This window comes from Schistocerca cancellata, chromosome 1 (genome assembly GCF_023864275.1).
Source record: "Schistocerca cancellata isolate TAMUIC-IGC-003103 chromosome 1, iqSchCanc2.1, whole genome shotgun sequence".
Taxonomy (NCBI): domain Eukaryota; kingdom Metazoa; phylum Arthropoda; class Insecta; order Orthoptera; family Acrididae; genus Schistocerca; species Schistocerca cancellata.
Genome location: NC_064626.1, coordinates 761,220,849 through 761,243,695, shown reverse-complemented (window position 1 = coordinate 761,243,695; position 22,847 = coordinate 761,220,849). Strand labels below are relative to the sequence as shown.

The window sequence follows — 22,847 nt, the reverse complement described above, 5'->3', positions numbered from 1 at the left end:
AGAGCAAATTGGTCCTTTCCCCAGTCAAGTCATCCTGCACAGTAGGGTATAGCCCCACAGCATAGGGATGTCAGCAAGTTTCAACTGTGTTTCTTGTAAGCACAAGTGTAGGGGATGTTCCTGTGCTTGGAGTTTCAGTTCCTAAACAAGCACCCTGAATGCACTGATGTTTCACTTTAGTATGGGAGCCATTTTATCAGTGAGATTTTTCTTTCACCCTATCTCTCCATCTGAATGGAAGCAGTGGGTGGAGGCTTAGTCTGGAGGCTAGATGGGTGCCCCAGGCAGACTTCCCATTCCACTGTCTCTGAGGGAGAATCATTGGAACTGAAACTTCCTGGCAGAGTAAAACTGTGTGCTGGACCGAGACTCGAACTCTGGACCTTTGCCTTTCACGGGCAAGTGCGCTACCACCCGAGCTACCCAAGCACGAAACATCCCCTCGGCTGTGGCTAAGCCATGTCTCCGCAAAATCCTTTCTTTCAGGAGTGCTAGTTCTGCAAGGTTCACAGGAGAGCTTCTGTAAAGTTTGGAAGGTAGGAGATGAGGTATTGGCAGAAGTAAAGCTGTGAGGACGGGGCGTGAGTCGTGCTTGGGTAGCTCACGTGGTAGAGCACTTGCCCACGAAAGGCAAAGGTCCCGAGCTTGAGTCTCGGTCCAGCACACAGTTTTAATCTGCCAGGAAGTTTCATATCAGTGCACACTCCGCTGCAGAGTGAAAATCTCATTCTGGATCATCAGAACTGTCATACAGAATGAGATCTACATGGTCTGACAATTAATGATCTGTCTTCCAAGGTTGATTCTTCCCTTTTGGTTTGTTTGTCAGAGGAGCCTTGTGAGAAACGTTTATGGCAGTTGTAGTGATATTCCTGGCCTTTTTACTGAAGTCTGCCTACCAAGATGCCGGAAGCTCTATAATGCAGCACCCATGGCCATTTTTGATGTTCTGGGAGAAGCTATAGGCTCTGCAATAACAACATTACTGCAACAGTATTTACAGATGCAGTTATTAGTGTTAGCACTATTAACCTCCGTTGCATAGGGACATCGGCTTTCTGAACAGGCTTTTTGAGAGCTCAAGTGAAGGGCGTGTGTAAGTGGGAGGTTGCATAGTTTTATAGATTTTTTGCCTTGTCATACAGAATACACTCTGTTTTTAGCTCCAGTATCTTCCTTTCTTCAAGGCAGACACTGCAGTCTTAACTCCGGACAATGTGATCCCCAGAGCAATTAATGCACTTCTCAGGTGATGAGCACCCATATGGGCACCCTTACAACATTTGCTGCAGATGGCTTCTCCCTTACAAGCTACGGTTATGTGCCCAAAATGCTGGCATTTAAAACAGTGCATTGGGTTGTGTATTAGGCCTCAGTGTAAATGAATGAAACCTGCCTTGATATGTCCTGGAAGCATTATGCAACTGAATGTAAAATTAAAGGAATATGATTCCACCAGTTTTCCATCTACTCTCTTCATAATAATTTGCACATCAAATACCTTTGCTAAACTTCAAGGTGCTGCACATAAAGTTCAAGGTGATGTGTAGCTCTGTTTCAAAGGCATATTCCCCCAAGGCATATAGCTAGGTCCATTTAATATGACACTTTCTGCAGTGCCATTAGTGCCAAGTTTATTCTCAAGGCTTATTATGTGTTTTTAGACTGGCATGCGATGGCGATGTTGACGATAGACACATTGACGAGGCATAGTGCTTCAATGCTGTTGCGGATAGAGCTCACAGCTAAATGGTTCTTCCTCTGGCATGCACTGCCTGCTTATATAGGGAACAAACGACCTTGGTTACGTAACACAGCTGATAAGGGACTTAGACTCTACAGGCACCAGCAGGTGGGCGTTATCCCGTACACGTGCTGTAGGTGTTCTAGCAGCGCGTGTCTGCTGGTGCGCCGGCCTGGCGCCGAGCCAAGTGGGTTGCGTAACCAGCAAGCTAAGCACCCAGTGGGCAGTGTGGCACTATGCTTGATTAATTTTTTCAAATTGTTGCATCCTTGGGCCCCCGGTTCGCAATGTACGCTCCCCGGTTAATGGCTGACGCTACAGATCACACTTTATTAATAATTATAGTACAGGGTTACACCACCAGTAAGAGTTACATTTTCAGCAAGTACACCAAGTCCTTCCATCCATATATATATTTTTTTCATCATTACCTTACGACAGGAGCGGGTATACAATGTAAAAGGCATATTACTATATACACAACTAGGTCTAGATTGGGACTTAGCATCTATTCCACAATGCCAGGTCTTGTAAGCGATGAAATCTCGGTCGGTGACTGATTCCAATCAAGGTAAAGAGGCATTCTCACATCGGACAACAGCTAGAGTAAACCATCCACTTCCAGTACTCCATGTGCCAGCATCAAGACTGAAATTAACTTGACATCCACGGAAAAAAATGGGTCCATTTCATATGCCACTTTGTGCAGTGCCATTAGTGCCAAGTTTATTCTCCAGGCTTATTATATGTTTGTAGACTGGCATTGTGGAATAGATGCTAAGCCCAATCTAGACCTAGTTATGTATATAGTAATATGCCTTTTACATTGTATACCCGCTCCTGTCGTAAAGTTAGTAATGATGAAAAAATACATATATGGATGAAAGGACTTGGTGTACTTGCTGAAAATGTAACTCTAACTGGTGATGTAACCCTGTACTATAATTATTAATAAAGTGTGATCTGCTCAGCAGTTGATGATGTCAGCGGTCAGAGATTAAGGAAGCAAAGTTACAGTTCTTATACATGGAAAGCCGTACAGCACTTAGTCTCTGAAAAATTAAATTGTTAATAATTTGGTTATAATTAAAAATCGCTTGATAATAATAAGACACCTGCTTATTAGTAATTGCATGTTTCAGTTAAGTGAAAAAAAGTTAAAATATAATGAGTTTGAAATTTGACGTTATCCCATACGCGTGCTGTAGGTGCTCTAGTAGCATGCGGGTACGGGTAGGACCCACCAATCCACCCTCTATAACCGCCCACCGTGCCATTGCACAAAACATCATGCTGTTGCTAAATAATCATCATGGCAGCCAGTATAGTAAATTTTTAGCTGCGTACCGCTACCCGTACGCGCGTGCTGCTGGAACACCTACAGCACGTGTACGGGATAACGTCAAATTTCAAACTCATTATATTTTAACTTTTTTCACTTAACTGAAACATGCAATTACTAATAAGCAGGTGTCTTATAATTATCAAGAGATTTTTAATTATAACCAAATTATTAGTCGGGGAGTGTACATCGCAAACCGGGGGCTCAAGGATGCAACAGTTTGAAAAAATTAATCAAGCATAGTGCCGCACTGCCCACTAGGCGCTTCGCTTGCTGGTTACGCAACCCACTTGGCTCGGCGCCAGGCCGGCGCACCAGCAGACGCGCACTGCTAGAACAACTACATCACGCGTATGGGATAACGCCTGCCTGCTGCCCGCAGAGTCTAAGTCCCCTATCAGCTGCATTACGTAACCAAGGTCGTTCACTCCCTATATAAGCAGGCAGTGCATGCCAGCGGAACCATTCTGCTGTGAGCTCTATCCGCAACAGCATTGAAGCACTATGCCTCGTCGATGTGTCTATCGTCAACATCGCCATCGCATGCCAGTCTACAAACACGTAATAAGCCTGGAGAATAAACTTGGCACTAATGGCACTGCACAAAGTGTCATTTCAAATGGACCCATTTTTTCCCGTGGATGTCAAGTTAATTTCAGTCTTGACGCTGGCACAGGGAGTACTGGAAGTGGATGGTTCAAACTCATTATATTTTAACTTTTTTTCACTTAACTGAAACACGCAATTACTAATCAGTAGGTGTCTTATTATTATCAAGTGATGTTTAATTATAACCAAATTACTAACAATTTAATTTTTCAGAGACTAAGTCCCATATGGCTTGCCATGTATAAGAACTTTAACTTTGCTTCCTTAATCTCTGACCGGCGACATTTATTGGTGTCGGTAACTAGATGTCTCAACCAACAGTGTCCCATTCCTTAATCACTTTACAGATTTTAAAGTCCCAGTAATGCTCTTTAAAACTTTAGAATGTAAAAATGTGAAGCTTTCTAAAATCTGCCTCTTTTCTATTAATTATTAAAACATATTCTGCCTGTGTTCTGTTACTATAAACTGAAGTATTTGAAATAATTCCCAAATCAGGAGGACTGATGACAAGTCCTCTTGTTGGGTTGGGTTTTGATAGCCACTAGTGAGACTCATTCTGCTGTGCAACGATTTGGAGAAGTTTGATGGTTTCATCTTCGTCCCACGAACAGTTAGGTAAATAAGGGTCCACCCAGTCAGAGACCTTCATGATTGAGTAAGCCTTTTACAATGTAACTGTGGTAGATGTCCCAGACGTTGCCTGCTAATAACTGTTCTGCCCACAGCAGCCAAGCATCTCATCATTTTTCAGCACACCTTGAGATGGAGGGCCTATTTATGTAGAGATTTGTACCATCCTCGCAATCTAGATGATTAAGTCAAGTATCCATTACCATGACACACAACATTCCACCACTGTGCCACACTGTGGTCACTGAAGCACGCCCAGAGTTTACAGTTACAGAGGACTTGTGGCACTTACCAGTCCTATCTTAGGATACCCGAGTTCTCCATCCAGTGGCCAGAAAATGAATTCCAAGGTGCTTTTTAGAGTGACTTGGAGGGGGGCAGAGGCCACAGGTGGCTTTATCAAAAGTATTGTGGACACAGTAACAACTAGCAACACTTCACCATTCATTAGCGTTTTGCGAGCATTAAAATCTGGGCAGTGAACGGTACATTTAGATGACATAAATGTCTTTGCAAAAGAGATGGAAAAGCATGTCTTAAGCCTAAAAGAAATCTTTAAGCATCTGTACACGGCACATCTAACTTTCAGTGTGGAGAAATGTCACTTGTGCTGGAGGAAATGCAGGACAGAGGGCATTTAATTAATTGTGTGGGTGTCCTAAGAGACCCCAGAATAATAAAAGGCACAGGATTTTCCAACACCACATATGGAAAAGGAACTGCAGCTTTTCAAGCATCAGTAAATTTGTATTGTAAGTTTGTACTACAGTTTTCAGAAGTTGGATGGCAGCTAATTCATCTGTTAAAGAAAGGAGTAAAATTTTGATAGAGTCTGAAGAAGCATTCAGATTACGGATAAGGTATTGGTTTTCCAAAATTATGAGAAGGAATTTGTGCTCTCATGTGACACAAGCAGTTATGTGCTCAGTTGAGTATTGAGCCAAGATCTAAAAGGGGCAGAACATCTGACTGCCTATACATCACAACATTTGATTTAAACAGACCACAACTGAGAAGAAATTTTGTGTTTCATATATGGTTTAACATACTTTTGTTTTATTTATATGAAGGAAATTTAAACTCCATTAATTTTATTTTGAGGTGATTCATCAATCTGGCAAAAAACACAGAAAGGCAGGTGGCCTCAGTGGAAAGGTAAGTATGGTATATGAAAGTGTGTCACACTGCTGCAGAGTGGCAGAAAGTGCAAGCTCAGGTGCCAATTGCAAGCTATTTGCAATGCAACCACAATTCATTGTGCACAAGACTGCTGCATATGCAAACAAAACTCAGACCTGGCAAAGTATTACCTACTGTGTTGTGGAATGAAGTATTAAGACAGGGCATGAGGGTTTGGAGAATCCTGGAATGGCATATACTCAAGCAGTATTGGTGGCAAATACGGAAGAGGATGTGAGACAACATGTAAAAGCAGTATACAATGCATGCAATGTGCTGAGTTAAGTCACCAACATATTACATAACAGCCATTACCAGAAGTCAATAAACCATTCAAGATGATCAGATTGGACATTTTAGATTCTTTTTGGCAAATCCCAGAGGGAAATTATTATTAGTTAACAACAGTAAATTACTTCTCACACAATGTATCCCAAATCAACATGCTGATACAGTTGTGCAAGCAAGTGTCAATAATTGGTTGTTACAATTCGAACACCAGGCATGTTGATTACAGACCAAGGTTCTAACTTCACGTTGAAACTAATAAAACAACTATATTGTTTACAGCAAATTCGTAAGGTAATAACAAATGTTTTACACCCAAAAGCAAAAGTCAGATCAGAACAGGTACACAGGATGATAGGAAAGATGTTGAGACACTGTGTCAACAGTTATCATAATGATTTGGACACACTATTACCTTATACATACATGCAGCATACAATTCAAAAACACAAGAAAATAAGGGTCTTTGAATGAATTGGTAGATGATCGGAGGATGCCATCACTGTTCAAGACATTGAAACACATAAAGGGGAAGGATGGTGAATCTGGGCAAAAGTTTGCAAGAACATTACAGACAGTTGGCACCAAGTACAGGAAGCAATATGAAGCCCTTTGAACAACAGGAGTGAAATGGGCAATGGAATGCTAAGTTGTCTAAATGCCATGTGGGACAATGGATAATGCTGACAATACGTTATACGCCAAAGGGGAAGACTACAGAGTTTTGCTCATTATGAGGATCCCTACTAAGCAATGATGACCTCACTGGTAAATGTGAAATTACAACTACTTACAGAGACAACAGTCGTCCATGTTGTGCATAGCTGATTCTTTCAGGGCGCACCAGAAGCTTTGCCAGCATTACCAGCACCAGTTCCAAAAAAAGGGAGGAGGAGGTAAGAAAGGAAAAACAGAACAACACTTGATAAAGCAGCTTCCCCACACATTAAGACTCAGAGTCAGGTCAATGTAAAGAAGAGACGAGAAAGAGTGAAGTTTCCCTGCTCTTGATAATGTCATTGATCAGATATGATATCGTTCTATTGGTGCTGCTGCACTTCTGCAGCCATTGAACGGATACTGTATTAAAAATTTTGGGGATTTTATTAGGTGCACATCATGTACCATGGTAGTGAGAATATGTGAAGTGAAAAATGAGGGTTTTTGTTTTTTTATTTATAAGTATATGTATTTTCCTTCAGGATAACACAAATTCATGGAGCACTGGGGTGGCTATATCACTATATGGTTGCTGACTGACAGTCAGACACTGTTGACACATGACAGGTACAGAACTAATTTGGAGACTGATTGGATTTCAGTCCAGCAGTATGTCAACAGTTAGGTGGACGATTGATTCTGGTGTCTTGTTAGTGTAGTAATTGAAGGTTTGTTTTTGCTTAGCAACAAACTTCAGATGGCAGGAGATCATGTTTTTTTTTTTTTTATGAATATAGTGTGAGTAAAGTAGCACATTTTCTGACTGTGTGGACACAGCTGTGGCCACATTTTTATTTTTGGAAGCAGCAAATGCACAGGAAACAGGAGCCTTTATAAAGTTGACCGAGAAATGAACTGTTATGGAGGGAAGGAGGGAAAGTTTGTTTAATTGTGTGTTGGCTAGACACTTGTATGGATTGATGACAGCAGAGAGTCGGTGAGGGAGCAGGCAATGGTGTGTCCTTCCATGGTGGTCCAAACTGACAGGGGCACACATGCAATGAAACTTTGGGGGGTTGGGGGAGGGGTGTGCTGATGCCAAGGCATGCCATGAGGCATCCTTGTAACCAAAGCATACTTTTAAAAAGTAGGAGCACATTGGGTATACCCTGTTTATCACTACTAGCTACAAGCAAGGGTGCACAAAAGGGGCAGAAAAGTTACAACCACAGGACACTGGTTACTGCTGAACAAAATCCAATGAGACACCTGGGGACCAACTTTATACAGCTTCCCATGGCAATATGAAGGACTATACTTTTTGAATTTACATATTCTCTGCCACATCAGCCCACGATCCTTTTTAAATCTTACCAGCAAAAAACCTAACCTACCTGAATGATAGCCTTGACACTATCATAATAAATTCCTTCAAAAAGCTAACAGCAGCACACAATGCACACATTAGCCCAGAACAGTCATTACACAATATTCAACAGTATTGCAATGGGTACCAGTATAAGGCCACAGTAATGAGAACCTCGTCCTCTGGAATATTCTTAATCTAGGTTGTCATTTGCACTGCCTATCTCCAGTTCACTGGAGAACTAACTGACCTACTGATCTCCCAATCCATTAGCTGCCAACCCAATGGCTCGACCACCAGGTGTGACGCGAGTGATTTGCACCAAAAGAGACTATGCTGCGAGTTCCAACTGAATAAGAGGAATAGAGAACAACCTGTACCCATTAAGTGTGGGCGAGTAGAGCTGTAAATACAATAGAATCATTTAATTTTAGTACATTCACCAGTTCAGTAGCAGTCCAGAATTTGGAGGAACAAATTCTTCCCAAGGAGGTGGGGGGGAGGGGGGGGGGGGAATTATGGCACTGGCTCAAGCGGACCATGGCAGCTGGACAAGAGAGCTGCCAGTTACGTAATTCTACTACATCAGCATACTGTACTCTGCAGGCTGCCTTATAATGGGCCAGGTTGCTCCACTCCAGCACCTGGGACAGCACTTTTCAGGAGTACATGTCAAAGAGTGGGGCTTTCCAGCCCAACACCACCAAGTGGACACATATATCTGGTTGTCCAGCCAAGCCAAAGATCACTGCACCGGAGACTTGTCTCTCATTACCTGAAGTTAGACCGGTTACATCATACTGGGCCTCCAACACGTCCACCTCTGGCATCGTGCTACACTTCAACTATGATCCTGACTTACTCCAGCCTCAGCTCTAATGCACTCTCCACACCAGCTGGCAGCCTCTGCAAGCTGCACCTACTACTGGATCCAGTCATAGGACTGTTAGCACCCACTAGCCAGATGCCCTCAGGTGTCTAACTGGAACCATCCCAGGGGGCCATTCACCACACATCAGCTATCGTCGGTTTCATCTTCTTTTCAAATATTTCAAAACTTTTGTCTAATTAACATATTCTCTGATTTATGGCATTCCCTCTTCCTAACCTCTCCCTTCATGCCCACAGAGTAAAGCAAAATGTAGTCTCATACATAGGAGTGACTAGACTACTTCAAAAAAATAAAACAATTTACATGAGAGAAACATACTGAGTACTTGTCTTTCTCCTCATCTGCCAGATCTACATGGTACCAAAAATGGAAAATGAGGTTGCCCTGACTTTAATATTACAGCTTTTGCATCAGATACAGGCCAAGAATTACCAACTGAGTACGTAAGGCAATATGATCAAGAAATAAAGGGAAAACAGAGGAATACAATGTAAATGCAGTAATAAAGAACTGTCACTGCTAAAGCAGGATAATCAGTATTTCTTAAAACTGTTACAGCTTCAGAATTTGTCTTTCACTCACTGCTATACAGTGATACCTGGAATTAGCTCCTACAGCTGAGCATTGATCTATTTTATCACACACCACAGACAACTTTAAGCTCCCAACCAAGGGCACTAAGATTTAACTTAATTCCAAAACTTAATCTACTTCTGAGCTTAAATATTAGTTGCCTAAAGATCATGTGGCTAAACATTCCTTAGATATCGTAACACATCATGACCGCAAAATTTACTGTTCTATTGAAATTCGCTTACAGATTAGGCTTTCAGATAATTCAGCACTGAGAGTTGATCCTAGTTACTTATCTGTCTGTACAAGGAAGTGTTAATCTTCTTTATCAACACATTACATACAGGCTTAGAAGAAATTTTATCTCACTGGTATCAATTTTAGGGCTTATCTTTTTTCTATGTAACATAACCAAAAAGTAACAAAAATGTCTTCTCTGGCTGTTAATGAAAGTTCTCTTAATACAGTTTTTAAAATTAAAGTACATATTGTTTATCTATGGTAGACTTCTTTTCATCCTGGAAAAAATATTCCATCCATAAATAACTTCATAACAACTTGAGTTAGTAGGGTATTAGCTGATACCAGATTCAAAAACTGTACCCCTTTTCACGGATGGCACCTCTGTTACTGAAAAATCCACTATCACCAGATTTGACTAGCCACTTGAACACAAGCAATGAAGAAATCTGTGCTCTCTCTCTCTCTCTCTCTCTCTCTCTCTCTCTCTCTCTCTCTCTCTCTCTCACACACACACACACACACACACACACACACACACACACACACACACACACCTTTTTTAAGCTATGCAGCCACTTTCTCTGGGGGAATCCCAACTCATAAAACTGTAGTTACTGTGAAAAATACAATTACTTAAATAATGACAAAAAATGAAAATCTGACACTCATAAATTTTCCCTTCAGGACAGTTCAGAACATGACAAAGCAAAAATCACAACATTCTAACCATGACTGAAATGTGATACTGGTGAATCCTCTTCATATCCATCTTTCAGATCTTCATCTGTGTCTTGGTGTGCAGCAGAAACCCCATTTGAACACAAGCAATGAAGAAATCTGCGTCGTTTCACTGAAGCACAATGATCATCATACAGTTGCTTCAAACTGTGTTCTGCACATTTTGTGAAAGACTCAGAAGCTAATATAAATCTTAGTTACAAAATATAAAATGTGTCAGCTTAACAAAATACAGAAGCAACACACCTAGGAAACAATACCAAAACTTCATCACTTTTATACTGTACTGATATCAAAAAGAAACAGTCAAAACTGAATTTCTAAGGGGTTCCCCTAAAAATAAACAAACTGTTCAAATCAAATGTCAGGTTAGTTTGTGAACATTTACAACTTTCAAAGTTTTCATACAATCTAAATCTAACTCTCAGTCTTACACTGCTCATTTACAACTCCAGAGGTAGTAACATCTATTTATTGTGCCCATAAATAATATCCTGGCTACAGACACCTACAACTGTGGGTGAATTTCAATTTTTGTGCTTTAGAAGTTGAATTAAAGTCTGTTCTAGTGAATTCTTTAAAGAAGCTGGGAATAAATATCAATCACTATCTAAGAGCCCTACACACACACACACACACACACACACACACACACACACACACACACACACACGCGCGCGCGGTTCTTCTCAGTGTTTTATCCTACAGCTTTGCTCCTTCATATCAGGTTTTTGTTTTCTTCTTTTCTTCTAATTACTTACTATAAAAGTCATTAATATGCAACATCAGATGAATATTCCACACAGTTTGGGTTAAGGGGGCTGTAGCAACAACACACATAATCTGTTGTTTAAGCTGTATTCTGAATTCAGAAACTTCTGGAAAGAAAATGTATGTGATCTTTGTAAATAGTTGCTTCCTCATTCATTCTGGCAGGATATCAAAGGAAACAAATTGATCAGCTCTGTAGCACTCTACATTCTAATGGCAAAAAGATCAAAATAGGTTTACAGATGTCGTGAGGACAGTGGTAAGGTATAAAAAATTTGACAGATACACAAGGTGCTCTCAAGTAAGCCACACTGGTTTACCTCACCAATTGTAGAGAAATATCTTAACATAATATACTGTGTCCAAATTATAAAAATGGGATCTACATAATAAATCTAAACAAAATATGGATTTGGTTTTACAGCCTTATACGAAGAATAAGTAACTCCAAATGGATAAGGCAAAGATGTCCTTGCCGGTTAGCACCCTAAAACACGGGATCATCGTCATGACCACCCAAAGGAATTAAATGCATCTTCAATATCTTTGATTTTAGCCCAAACATAAGAATATTTTAGTGCATTAACATTAAAAATGATCTAGAGGAATTTGGCATACAACCAGAAGGCATACAAGATAGAAACATCCTCAGAAAGCTATAGTGACATTTGGGATTTCTGATATGAGGAACTGCAACCAGTGCAAAATTGTTAGATAAGTGCTGTGCTACGATGTATTGATGCAAAACATCTGGCTTAGACAAATAAACAATAAATGAGAACATTTGTCATGAGGATTTTAAGCTTACTGTGGCTCTCAGATGGCCAGCTAACAAAATAAATGATAATGGTGATGACAGTAATAAGGCTGCTTTTGCTCTTCCATGTGGACATGATGTAAACTATGCCTAGAGTAAAAATGAGGAGACAAGAACAAAACACATGCGAGAAAGAGGAAATCACACCAGTACGTAAGAGGTGACTTTGACAATGGCATCAACAACCTTATCATATGCAATGCATCAAGTACAAGCAAGATGATGTATAGATACCTGAAGCAAATCAAAGCACTGGCAGAAGAGGGACTGTACACAGTAATCTTATGGTTGCAAAGAGCAAGTCATCAAAGATTGTCATAATAGAGCCAGCAGCAGATAAAAAATTAATTTTAATGGCCTACCTAGATTACGAAAAAGCTTTAGTTTCCATGGCATATACATGGATTTAGCAGTCCTAAGGATTTATAATAAGAACTGTTCAACCATCATCACACTCTTATCCATAATGAAGTGTTGGAGGACACATCTATGTATAAAAGGCAGGAACAAAACTACAATACTGAAGGAAATTTGGCTTACGAAGCAAAAATTTCAAGAGAACAGTTTAAGCTCATCAGGGATGACAAAGCATATATCTCAACAGTAGTAAAAATATTTTCTGTAACACAAGCACACCATTTGGCTCGGACTTGCAAGAACTACATATCAACGTCTTTGTTCCACAAGATTTACAATTGGCTGTTAAGTCAACTAAAGCTATGAATCCATCCTAAGTAATTCCAAAGCATACAGCTGACTTATCTGATGTTAGAGATACTGCTGAAACATTGTTGCCAATGTACGCGTGTAAGATCTCCAAATGCAGTATGATCAAAGTGCCTCATATGCATCCATCTCAAATACCTATTAAACAGAAGACAGATTGCTATTCACCATAAAGATGACATGCTGAGTTGAAGATGGGCACAACAAAAAGACTGTTACACATTAAGCTTTCAGCCAGAGCCTTCTTCAGAAAAGGAACACACACACACACACACACACACACACACACACACACACACACACACACACACACACACACACACAGAGGCGCATGCGGGCAAACACACCTCTCACACATGCACGAGTGCTTATCTCCAGCCAGGCTTAATGTGTAACTGTCTCTTCGTTGTGCCTGCTCATAACTCAACATGTCATCTTTACAGTGATTAACAGACCTACCTGGACTTTCCATTGTTCCAATAGTTACTAAACATTCTTATTCTGAAACAGAAGAATGAAAAAATATCAACACATTTAAAAGAGGAAAGACTATGGCTGACATATGCCATGCTGTACTTTATCTGAGAGACCAGCCATGTTTATTCATTAGAAAACAACATGTTGACAATGTTGCCATTTCTTCTTCAACAGCACAAGGAGTTTTACAGTAAACTTCACAACATCTGATCCCAAGAATGAAGTGGTGTACGAAACATAAGTCAATACTGACGGACCTTTCTTGCCCCGTTAATTTAATTTTGTTATTCTTTTGTAAACAATGTAAAATAAACGTGATATGGTTGCTGTTACAACAGTTATACTAGTTGCAGAATCACTGCCATATTGCTGTCCTTGTGTTACCACAAATAAAATTTAGTGACTCTGTATTAATGGTACTCGGAACCAGTTCCCTATTACTCAGTAATTTATTTATTTTCTAATTTGTCCGATTTTTTTTGCAGTGATGAGATGGGCAGCAGCAAAATTCTGTGTGTCTTAACCTCATCTCAAGTTTTTGGATACAACCAAACTATACACAAAAGAGTTACATTTTTTTATTCTCTTGACATTTAGATGTTTTTCCACATCTGCTCTTCAAGTATTTAGGCATGCTCCAAAGAGGACAACTACGGCATAACACCACAGAAACCTGTCACAAAATATATCTTCCTGACTGGCTCACTTTAGAAGTCTAAACTTCTCACATCTGTAACTGGATAACTCTGAAAGCAATCCAGAGGAAAACACAGGGAATTCTGTCAAAGGTCATCCATCAAGCTAAACCAGCAACAGCATACCAGATGAGAAAGGGGCCAGGAAGCCAACAGCTGCATGGAAAGTAACATTGGCACTGGAGCAGGATTTTCTCATTCCAGGAATCAATAGGAATACATTACATACTGCTCCATCTGCCAAAAACATGTGGAACAGTAGCAGGGTCTAAAGTTGAAAAACATTACACTAAGATGGTAATATGGATTAGAAAAGACCTGCGTGTGAAACATGCAATCTCAGGCATGCAGAAAGACAAAGATTTCTAATAATGACTTAAGTTACATCATATGTATATCCTAAATGGGATAGGAACAGGAGATAGCTGTAGGAAGTATAGCGAAACCATATGACATTACATACACATGTAAAACTCTGGTGCACTCCTATTTTGAAACTGCACAAGGTAGACAAAATAATATACCATAAATAGGGGCACCAGCCTCAAAACAATACATACGGTCCTCTCACAGTTTTATGAAATACAAGATTCATAATTTCCTGCTGTATAACTCATAAAACAACCATTTTCAACTGAACTAATATACAGATGAACAACAAAGCTGAGGAAATTGTCTTTCACCTAGCCATTTCTGTTCCCAGCACACACAATGTGTAAACCACCTGCAATAAGATGGCCAAATACCCAGCAAATGAAATGTGGAAACATAAATTTATGACATCAACCCTGTGGTAATACTGAACATCACATTAAACCAAAACAAACAGTGAAAAAGTTTACAGAACACAAGAATGCATACATTCCTTTGTCAGCAACTGTACAAAACTTGTTACTCAACACCTGCAGAATAGTTCAAGTTCTCTGAGACCATACTAATAACCTTTTTAAATGATCATCACATTGTCAATAGTGTTTAAAATAAGTAAGTTAATAAATAATAATAATAATAATAATAATAATAATAATAATACAAGTATTATGGCCTTCAGTTATACACATCAGTTATGCTCCTCCACATAGTCTAATGTTATTTATTCACATTCCATCAGATTCTTGTTTCAATCTTTCCTTTCATCTTGGAATCCAGTTAAGAACTTCCTTGTTCCTCATATCATCCTACATTTGTGTGTTTTTTTCCTCTCTTTTATTTTTTGTGACTTTCCCAGCAACTCACAATATTCATCTCTTCATGGCTCACTGAGCAACGCTCAGTTTCTGAACGGTTTTCGCATTCAAAGTTTATGTTTCCTTACCATAAGTTAAAATTGACAATATACAGTAACTGCAAAAATTCCCTTTTCAGATACATTGAAACAGTTTCGAAAAGCCTGTTTAGTTTACCTAAAGGGCGAAGTTGCACTTACAATCTCAGTGGCTTTTCTGGTGCAAGCTGCAGTTGGTAACTGTTTGTGCATTGAACGATAGAAAGTGGAGATGATGAATCATAAGTTGGGTAAACAGACAAGATGGCAGAACCAATGACAAAATAGCATTGATAAATGTCTTCATCATGTTGAGTGTGTGAAATTCTGTGGCAGCATAATGCAATATGCTGCGCAGAATGCTGTTGAATAAACAAATACTTTGTACAGTTAAACTGTAACCTTAGGTTCTTGCCTAACCACCACCTTGCCAAATCAAGACTTTCTGAGAGTACCCCACAAGGTTTAGAAGCACTCATCAAGCTACGCTGCAAATCACTGCATCACCACAACCAGTTTTCATATGCTCACATTCACTGGCTTTGCCACTTCGCAACCAAACTAACATTTCAAGCCAACCTAGACCTCAGGCTAGGCTACAGATCACTGTGTCTCCACAGTCAATTTTCCTCCAGTCACATATGTTGGCTTTGCCAACTCACAACAAAACTAGAACATTGTAATATGTAACAGTATACCAAGAAATCGTGCTATATCCTAAGAAACAAACAATACTACAAACAAAAAAAATACAAAACCAGTAAACAACCTCAACCTATAATAGCCACATCAATAATCGTCAATCTCTCACTCTCCGCGTTGAAAACATAGGAAATCAATTAATACCTTCCTCCAAAACAAGTCATTAAATTCAGCCATTCTCACTAGCTACCGTATACTATCACCCAATTGGCTATGACCAACGGAAATGAAATGTCAACATCAGCACAATGTGGAAGAGCCACCGACACCATAAGAGCATTTCAGCCAACTAAAAGCACTCCAGGCCACATGTGCTCTTCTGTTTATTTCTTTCCCTGTCCATCCAATTGTCTTCACATATCATACACACAAGAGTTCATCAGCAGGATCTATGGCCACTGTTAATTTGTATTACTTTCTTTTTGATGCTTTAAATACACATTTTAAGTCTTGTCATAATTTTAGGCCTACTTTCAGTAATAAGTGCTTCAAATCATCTTTGAAATTTATCTCTGGTAAAGGCAAACAGTATGACGTTGCAAGCAAAATGCATGTGGTTAAATTCTATTTCATGTACACTTGGTAAAATCCTGAAAAGCATGTATGATTTCCTGTCTATTGTTAGTTTCAGTGGCGTCTGCCACAATAACTGATGAAATCTGTATGCACCCAAACAACATCAGTGTGTTTTTTCATGTTCTTAAGTTATTTCTCTTAAAAATTATTACTCTAGTGTCACTGCCTCTCTGAGACATGTCTAAATATTTTTATTTCACTTCTCATGGTCTCTCATCCTCCATTTACAGTTCACTGTAAGTTCTCAACATCTTTTGACGAGTTGCCTTGTTCCAAATGAGATTGTCTTTTCCTTTTAGTTTTTTCATACCTAAAACATCTTTTTAGTGCATTTCCTCAAATAATTGTCTTTTTGTCTCTGTTGATCTCATTTTCATTTTACAGAATTCTGAACTTGTTAATCATTTGGTATGATGCAATTTCCATTGTCACTCAAATTCTTATTTGTTTTTCTACTTTGTACCTGTTCCACTGTGTGCTTTCCTACTTTGTCAATAACTCACATACAAAAATTTGAACTTAGAAAGTGGTTTGAGACTGTTACAGGCTGCATAATTTCTTTACCATCTGATGACACATGGTTTGAAATGTAGTCCTACTTATATTCACATTGTTCGCGACTTATGGTTCTAGTATCACTTTTGTTATTCCATCCCTGGTTTTTCTTTTTGCAACCAAAATGTCAAAAGATAAAATACATTGCTAAAAACATAAAAGTTTTTATCTAAGTTTCTCACAAAGTCAACAGAGAAACTTTGGAAAGTTCATTACTACACCCAAATTCTAAATACGCAGTAACAAATATAATCATCATATTAACACTTTCAGATGCAAAATTTGCATATTTATGTGCTATTTGTTTGAAGGTTTCTAAATGTTTAAAATTTTGCTTGTAACTTAACAGACTTTTAATTGTAGATGTTAGCCTATACAAAAATTTTAAATGAAACAAATTTGTTCTCTGTAACTGGTAACAGTACTAAATGTATGATACTGCATTTGTTGCACATACTCAATGGTTGAATGAAGTTAACTGCTACACTAATGAACTTTTTCTTATTATCTCCTTCAGCAAATTATTCTAAGGAACATAGTCAATGAGAAAGAAAGAAATTGAAATTGTTTGAAATGTGGTATTACGGGAGACTGCTAAACATCAGTGGGTTTGAACGAGGACAGAATGAAGCTGTTTTACAAAGAAACAATGACAAAAACTTAAAACGCACAAATATAACTAATCACAGAGAGAGAATGGTAGGGCACATATTACATCATCAGGTTTAGCAAAGCACAGTAGTTAGAGGGATGGTGGAAGGAAAGAATCACAGAGACAAGACTGAATTTGAGGATACAGGAGAGATAGATAATATGTGATGCACCAGCTACTGATGTGTAAACAATATCTGATACATGACAGGAATGGAGAACTTCATGAAATCACTCTCAGAACTGATGACTGAAACAACGATCATTCATACTTATAACACTTATAACAAAAAGTTTCTATAGTTGAGTACCATTTTCTGTTGTAGTGTGCGTCCCAAATTGAATCCAAGGTCCTTTGTTTGTATTTGAGGGGGACGATACATAGATGTTGCTTGCTTTCAATAGACCTGCAAAAAAAATTTTAATAACATTTTATCACATAAAAATAAAAAGGATACTAAGAACATAGTACACACAATTAAAAGAAAAAAGAATGAATTTTATGAGTAACCTGGAACTGAAAATTAACAGCTGTACGGTGCAACTGATACATATATCCACCAACTTTCGGGCCAACAGTTTCTTCTTTTGTACATGAGGGGAAAAAAGGAGCAAGTCTAGCTTCATTTCGTAACTGACGTATAATGTTAAAGTTGCAGTCGGCTTACTTTGCTTAAACACCCAATACCATGCATATTATGATAGCAAAAAATCTCCTATTGTCAAGTCACATTTGGTAAAAAAGAAAGAGAGAGAGAGAAGTACAGTATACTCTTCAGTACTCTCCGCATGTCAGGATTGTAGTAGACACAGAATGATGACTCCCTTCAAGGTGCATTTCTCTGTGGCTACATACTGACATGTCTTTTCACAAGTTGTCATTATTTTGATCAAACTTATGCTACACAAGCCATGTGGGTGGAGTATTTTGTGTTATTGGAGAAAGCCAGTGAAAATCTGCTTCCCTTAATCTATCCTTTTCCCTTCCAGTATGTTTGCTACGTCGTTTTATGCCACTAACTTGCAAAAAATTACACATCAATAACTGTTCCCATAAAATAATAAGAGGGTTTTCCACAAAGTAAACTTTGTTTTCATGAAGCATTGGAAGTAGTAAGATAAGAAAACAGCCGCTACTGAGACTAAGTATGTGCAGAGATGCAGCACTAAGAAATCCACTCAAACTGAGTATTACAATTTAGTAACCAGTCAAATGCAGAATACTTTATATAATATACTTTTTAGTTGCAAAAAAGTCATAGTTATTGACATTCCTTTTGAATTTGTGCCACACAGGCATTGAATCTAACACACAAGGGTACGGTGCATCGATCGTGTCATTTGTTCAGGAGTGTAAGGACAAATGCTTATGATGGTGACATAAGTGGACATCCACGAGCAGTTAGCAATGAACTGGTACACAGGAAATTGCCAAAAATGTTTATGAAAACTATTATTTCACAAGGTTCAACTGTCAAAAAACTTCCAGCAGATTTCTCTGAGTTGATTACATATGACTGTGATTAAACAAAATAGCTTAGCCTAATACAAGTTTAGTGCTCATTTGTTGCCAAAACCATTTATCTGTGAATCACAAAAACTTAGCTGATTCTCAGAGCTTTCTTCTTTATAGCGGTGTGCTGCATTTTGGTTTCATTCGCTCACAATGAGAGAGCCTTCAGGGATGCAAACTATGTGAAGTTAAACACTGGGGAACACATCAATTTCTGTAAAATATACTAATAATATATTTTGACGTTTGTTAATCTACTCACATAACTATGGACATTACTTCTAGACCGCTTCATATACATGCATGAAAATTGAAAAAAAAAAAAAAAACATACTTTAAAAATTCAGTGCTCCAGTTCTGAAATTTCTAAGCTTCTGCTCTTGTCAACTACTTCATACTAAGCATTTATGTATTATTAATTATTTCAGAGGATGCTATCAACTTTCAATAAAAAGGAAAAATTAAAAATCTGTGTAATATGAACAGAACAGTTAGTCAAAATTTATCAAGTTGTCTGTTATCCAATACATGTTATAACAATTTACACTGTGTTTTTAGTTTTTATGAAGAAAAGTGCATTTAAATATAGCACAAAAATAAACTTATCACAGCCTTTATCTGGGATTCACATACTAGGCTTCGCCAGCTCTCTACCAAATCATCATCTTCCAACATAACCTAGACGTCAGGCTGCACTTTAAATCAGTTTTTTTCTGAAAATGTTCTGAAATAAAGTGTTTAATGTTATGTGGAAGAAAATGGCAGACACATCAGAAACATGTCATTCTCAAACAGGACTTTTGGGCATATGGGGTAAACATGTTTCAAAAGGCTGCATAACTGTATTTCTTTCCATGAATATCTGTAAACAGGGTTAAATAACAAAAATGTTAGATGGCATATAGGGTGCACAACAGTAGTCACTGTATGCCTAAGGTACAGAGCCACAGTGTTTACCAATTTCATTAGTAGACTCACATATCAAGCAGATTACATCTACATCTATACTCCGCAAGCCACCTGACAGTGTGTGGCGGAGGGTACCCTGAGTACCTCTATCGGTTCTCCCTTCTATTCCAGTCTCGTATTGTTCGTGGAAAGAAGGATTGTCAGTATGCTTCTGTGTGGGCTCTAATCTCTCTGATTTTATTTTCATGGTCTGTGATTTGTAGAAATGGGCACTAATTTTCCCATTCAACTGCCTCTAAAACCATCTTGTCGTTTTCACATTATCGTTCGTTTTCCAAAGGAATCATTCATGGATATGGGAACAGGCACTACTAGAAATCTCCCTTGTGTGACAATGTGTTGAACCGACAAAACGTGCTTGTAACAGGTTGTCCTATTGTTGTAGCGTGGTCGAGATGACAGTTTTACAGAAAACCTTTATGCATGTATACGATAGCATTTTTCTATCTGGTTCTCCGTAAGCACAATCTATGTTTGCTATCCTCAAATTGTAGACACAAAATTGCGGAAGGTGTCATGTAAATATTGTGACAGGCACAATAAAGGTGCTTAATTTTCTATACAGTAGACTAAAGCATAACCAACTGAATATTATGCTAACTGATTCTATAGCTTAAAAGTGACTGCTGAATAAAATTACCAGTCCGCAGGAGTGCTCCTCCGATAGCTTGTGCCATATTCCCGGCTCCCACGAAGCCAACCTTTCCCACGCCTTCAAGTGTCTTGCCTGCATCCATATTCTCTTGATATGAAAAAAGTCTATTTAAGGAAAGGGAGACTGTCGCCGCAACGAAACACCGACAATAACAAGAAGCTAGATCAGCGGGGCTCCTCAGACAGTACCGTCAGAAAACAATATGACTCCCACAATCCCCGTTCACAACATGCACCGATACAATAAATAACAATGATGGCACTGTCACCACCTCTTCCACACCGGTAAAACGGTACACGAAACTGTCATAGCAACCACATGTCAATTAAACTTACAGCGGTCTGTTTGCCATCCCCTCTGCGACTCTGATTGGCTATCTCTAGTGACGTTTACTTAGCATGTAAACACGTCAATGCCACCGATAAGGAAAGATGGCGGGCGTGTTTACAAGTTCTTGTTAATCCGCAAGACCATGGGCCAAGTTGCTAATCGCGCGGTAAATAACGCGTATTTGATGCCAACGAAATGTCTTATATGTCGCAAGAAAGTGATTAGATGTGTTAGACAATATATAGTAATGCAAAAATAGTGTAACTCAGGTTGTTTTGTCCAAAGGACAGTGTGTGGAGTTACGTGCTACAGGTGCGAAGCAGCTGTGGAATTGTGTGTGCAAGACTTGAATTAAATGCGTTCGATTAAATCTGTCAAGATATAGATACTGTTAAAGACTACCCTACAATTTCGGAGAAAATGATGCAGTGTCTGGATAATGCAGTGCCGGATTAAACCCGTAGAAAATGCTATTGGGTCATTCCATGTCAAATCAACCAATTGTACTAGGCCTACACGATTTGAACCATGACCCCTCAGATTTGGACGAATTTTTTTTTTCAGGTAATGTACCCACTAACACTAGTTTATATTTGAGATTTCAAATTTTTCTGACCTATGATTTTTGTGTTTCAAGGATTTCAAAATAAAAAAAACCTCCGTTTTTGATCAATCGATGATTCTTTTCAAATGCTGTAGCTCAAAAACTATACAACCTAGAGAGCTCAAACTTGCATCATTGTTTTCCTCTATAATTTCCCTTCAATTTGGTATGTAACATGACTATGCTACCTAAATATGAAAATTTTAAACTATTCCAAAAAAAACATTTTTTGAAATTTCTAAAATACAAACCCTCGGATTTTTTTATAAAAATTATATGTGTTGTCCAGTCTAACTGACTAAATGCATGCAAAATTTCAAGATGGGATCTCAATGGGTTCTTGTATAAAATAATATTTCACTATCGCAATACACACTAGTGAGGTGAAAAGCAGACTATTTCTACGCTATGAATACTAAGGTAGGCCTATGAAATTCTAACAAACTTAAATTATTATCTTAGCCTTTTTATACAACATTACCCTCTTATTGTTTGTCAATTCATTAAATGATATAGTGTTGTTTTAATTTAATGTTCATGAGTCTTTTAACTATGCATCAGAAGGTCGTGAACACATTTTAACTGGTAATATATGTGCTACAAGTTAAAATTTTCAATAAAGCCACTCACCTTCATCCTTAGTTGTAAATGGCAGAGATTATCTTTTTCTTGGTTTTCCAGGTGTTATTTGTAACCATTTACAACAAGTTCCTTATATTAGAAATTGGCATGTAAGTAATTTCACATGGGAAAAAGATTAACTTATTGATATCTGCATGGATAGAACTGTATTTCGAATACCAAATGGTATTTACAAAGTTAATACACATTGTATTTATACAACTTAGGGTTTAGTGAGGGTAAGTGTAACATAATTTAAACGTGCTTCTTTTATGACCTTTAAGATATTTTTCCAAAACAAGGAAAGACAACTTCATTTCTTTAGCACTTAACATGTAGGTTCTTCCCGTAGCTGTTGTTGGATTCGCTGTTTGTAAAAGAGTGTTTCCTGGGACATCTAATATATCTCTTGGTTGTGGATAGTAAAAAGCCTGGGCTGGACCCTTTGGGTGTAAAAAATTTACTCGGTACATGTCATTGTATTTTTCTTCAGCGCATCCTATCCACCTATAATCGTCATATGCTACTGTCACAAAACCAGCAGTAATATTTTCCATATGTGACGGTGTTATTTGGTTCAGTGTTGTCACATATTCAAGAGACTCGTCTACACTAAAACGATAAGGCTTGACAGTAATTTTCCTTTCTGTGCAG

The 22,847-nt window shown here is 38.5% G+C and overlaps 1 protein-coding gene across 1 annotated transcript in view; it reads right to left on the bottom strand.

Moving 5' to 3' along the window:
• Nucleotides 1-21,483, bottom strand: part of LOC126186493 (uncharacterized) — a 77,621-nt gene extending 56,138 nt beyond the window's left edge. The window contains exons 1-2 of the mRNA XM_049928213.1: nucleotides 20,624-21,483; nucleotides 17,813-17,908 (exon numbers count right to left, since the gene is read on the bottom strand). Of these exons, the coding sequence (XP_049784170.1) occupies nucleotides 17,813-17,908; nucleotides 20,624-20,720 (193 nt within the window). The 5' untranslated portion in view covers nucleotides 20,721-21,483. The remainder of the gene's footprint in view (nucleotides 1-17,812; nucleotides 17,909-20,623) is intronic.
• Nucleotides 21,484-22,847: the final 1,364 nt, after the last annotated feature.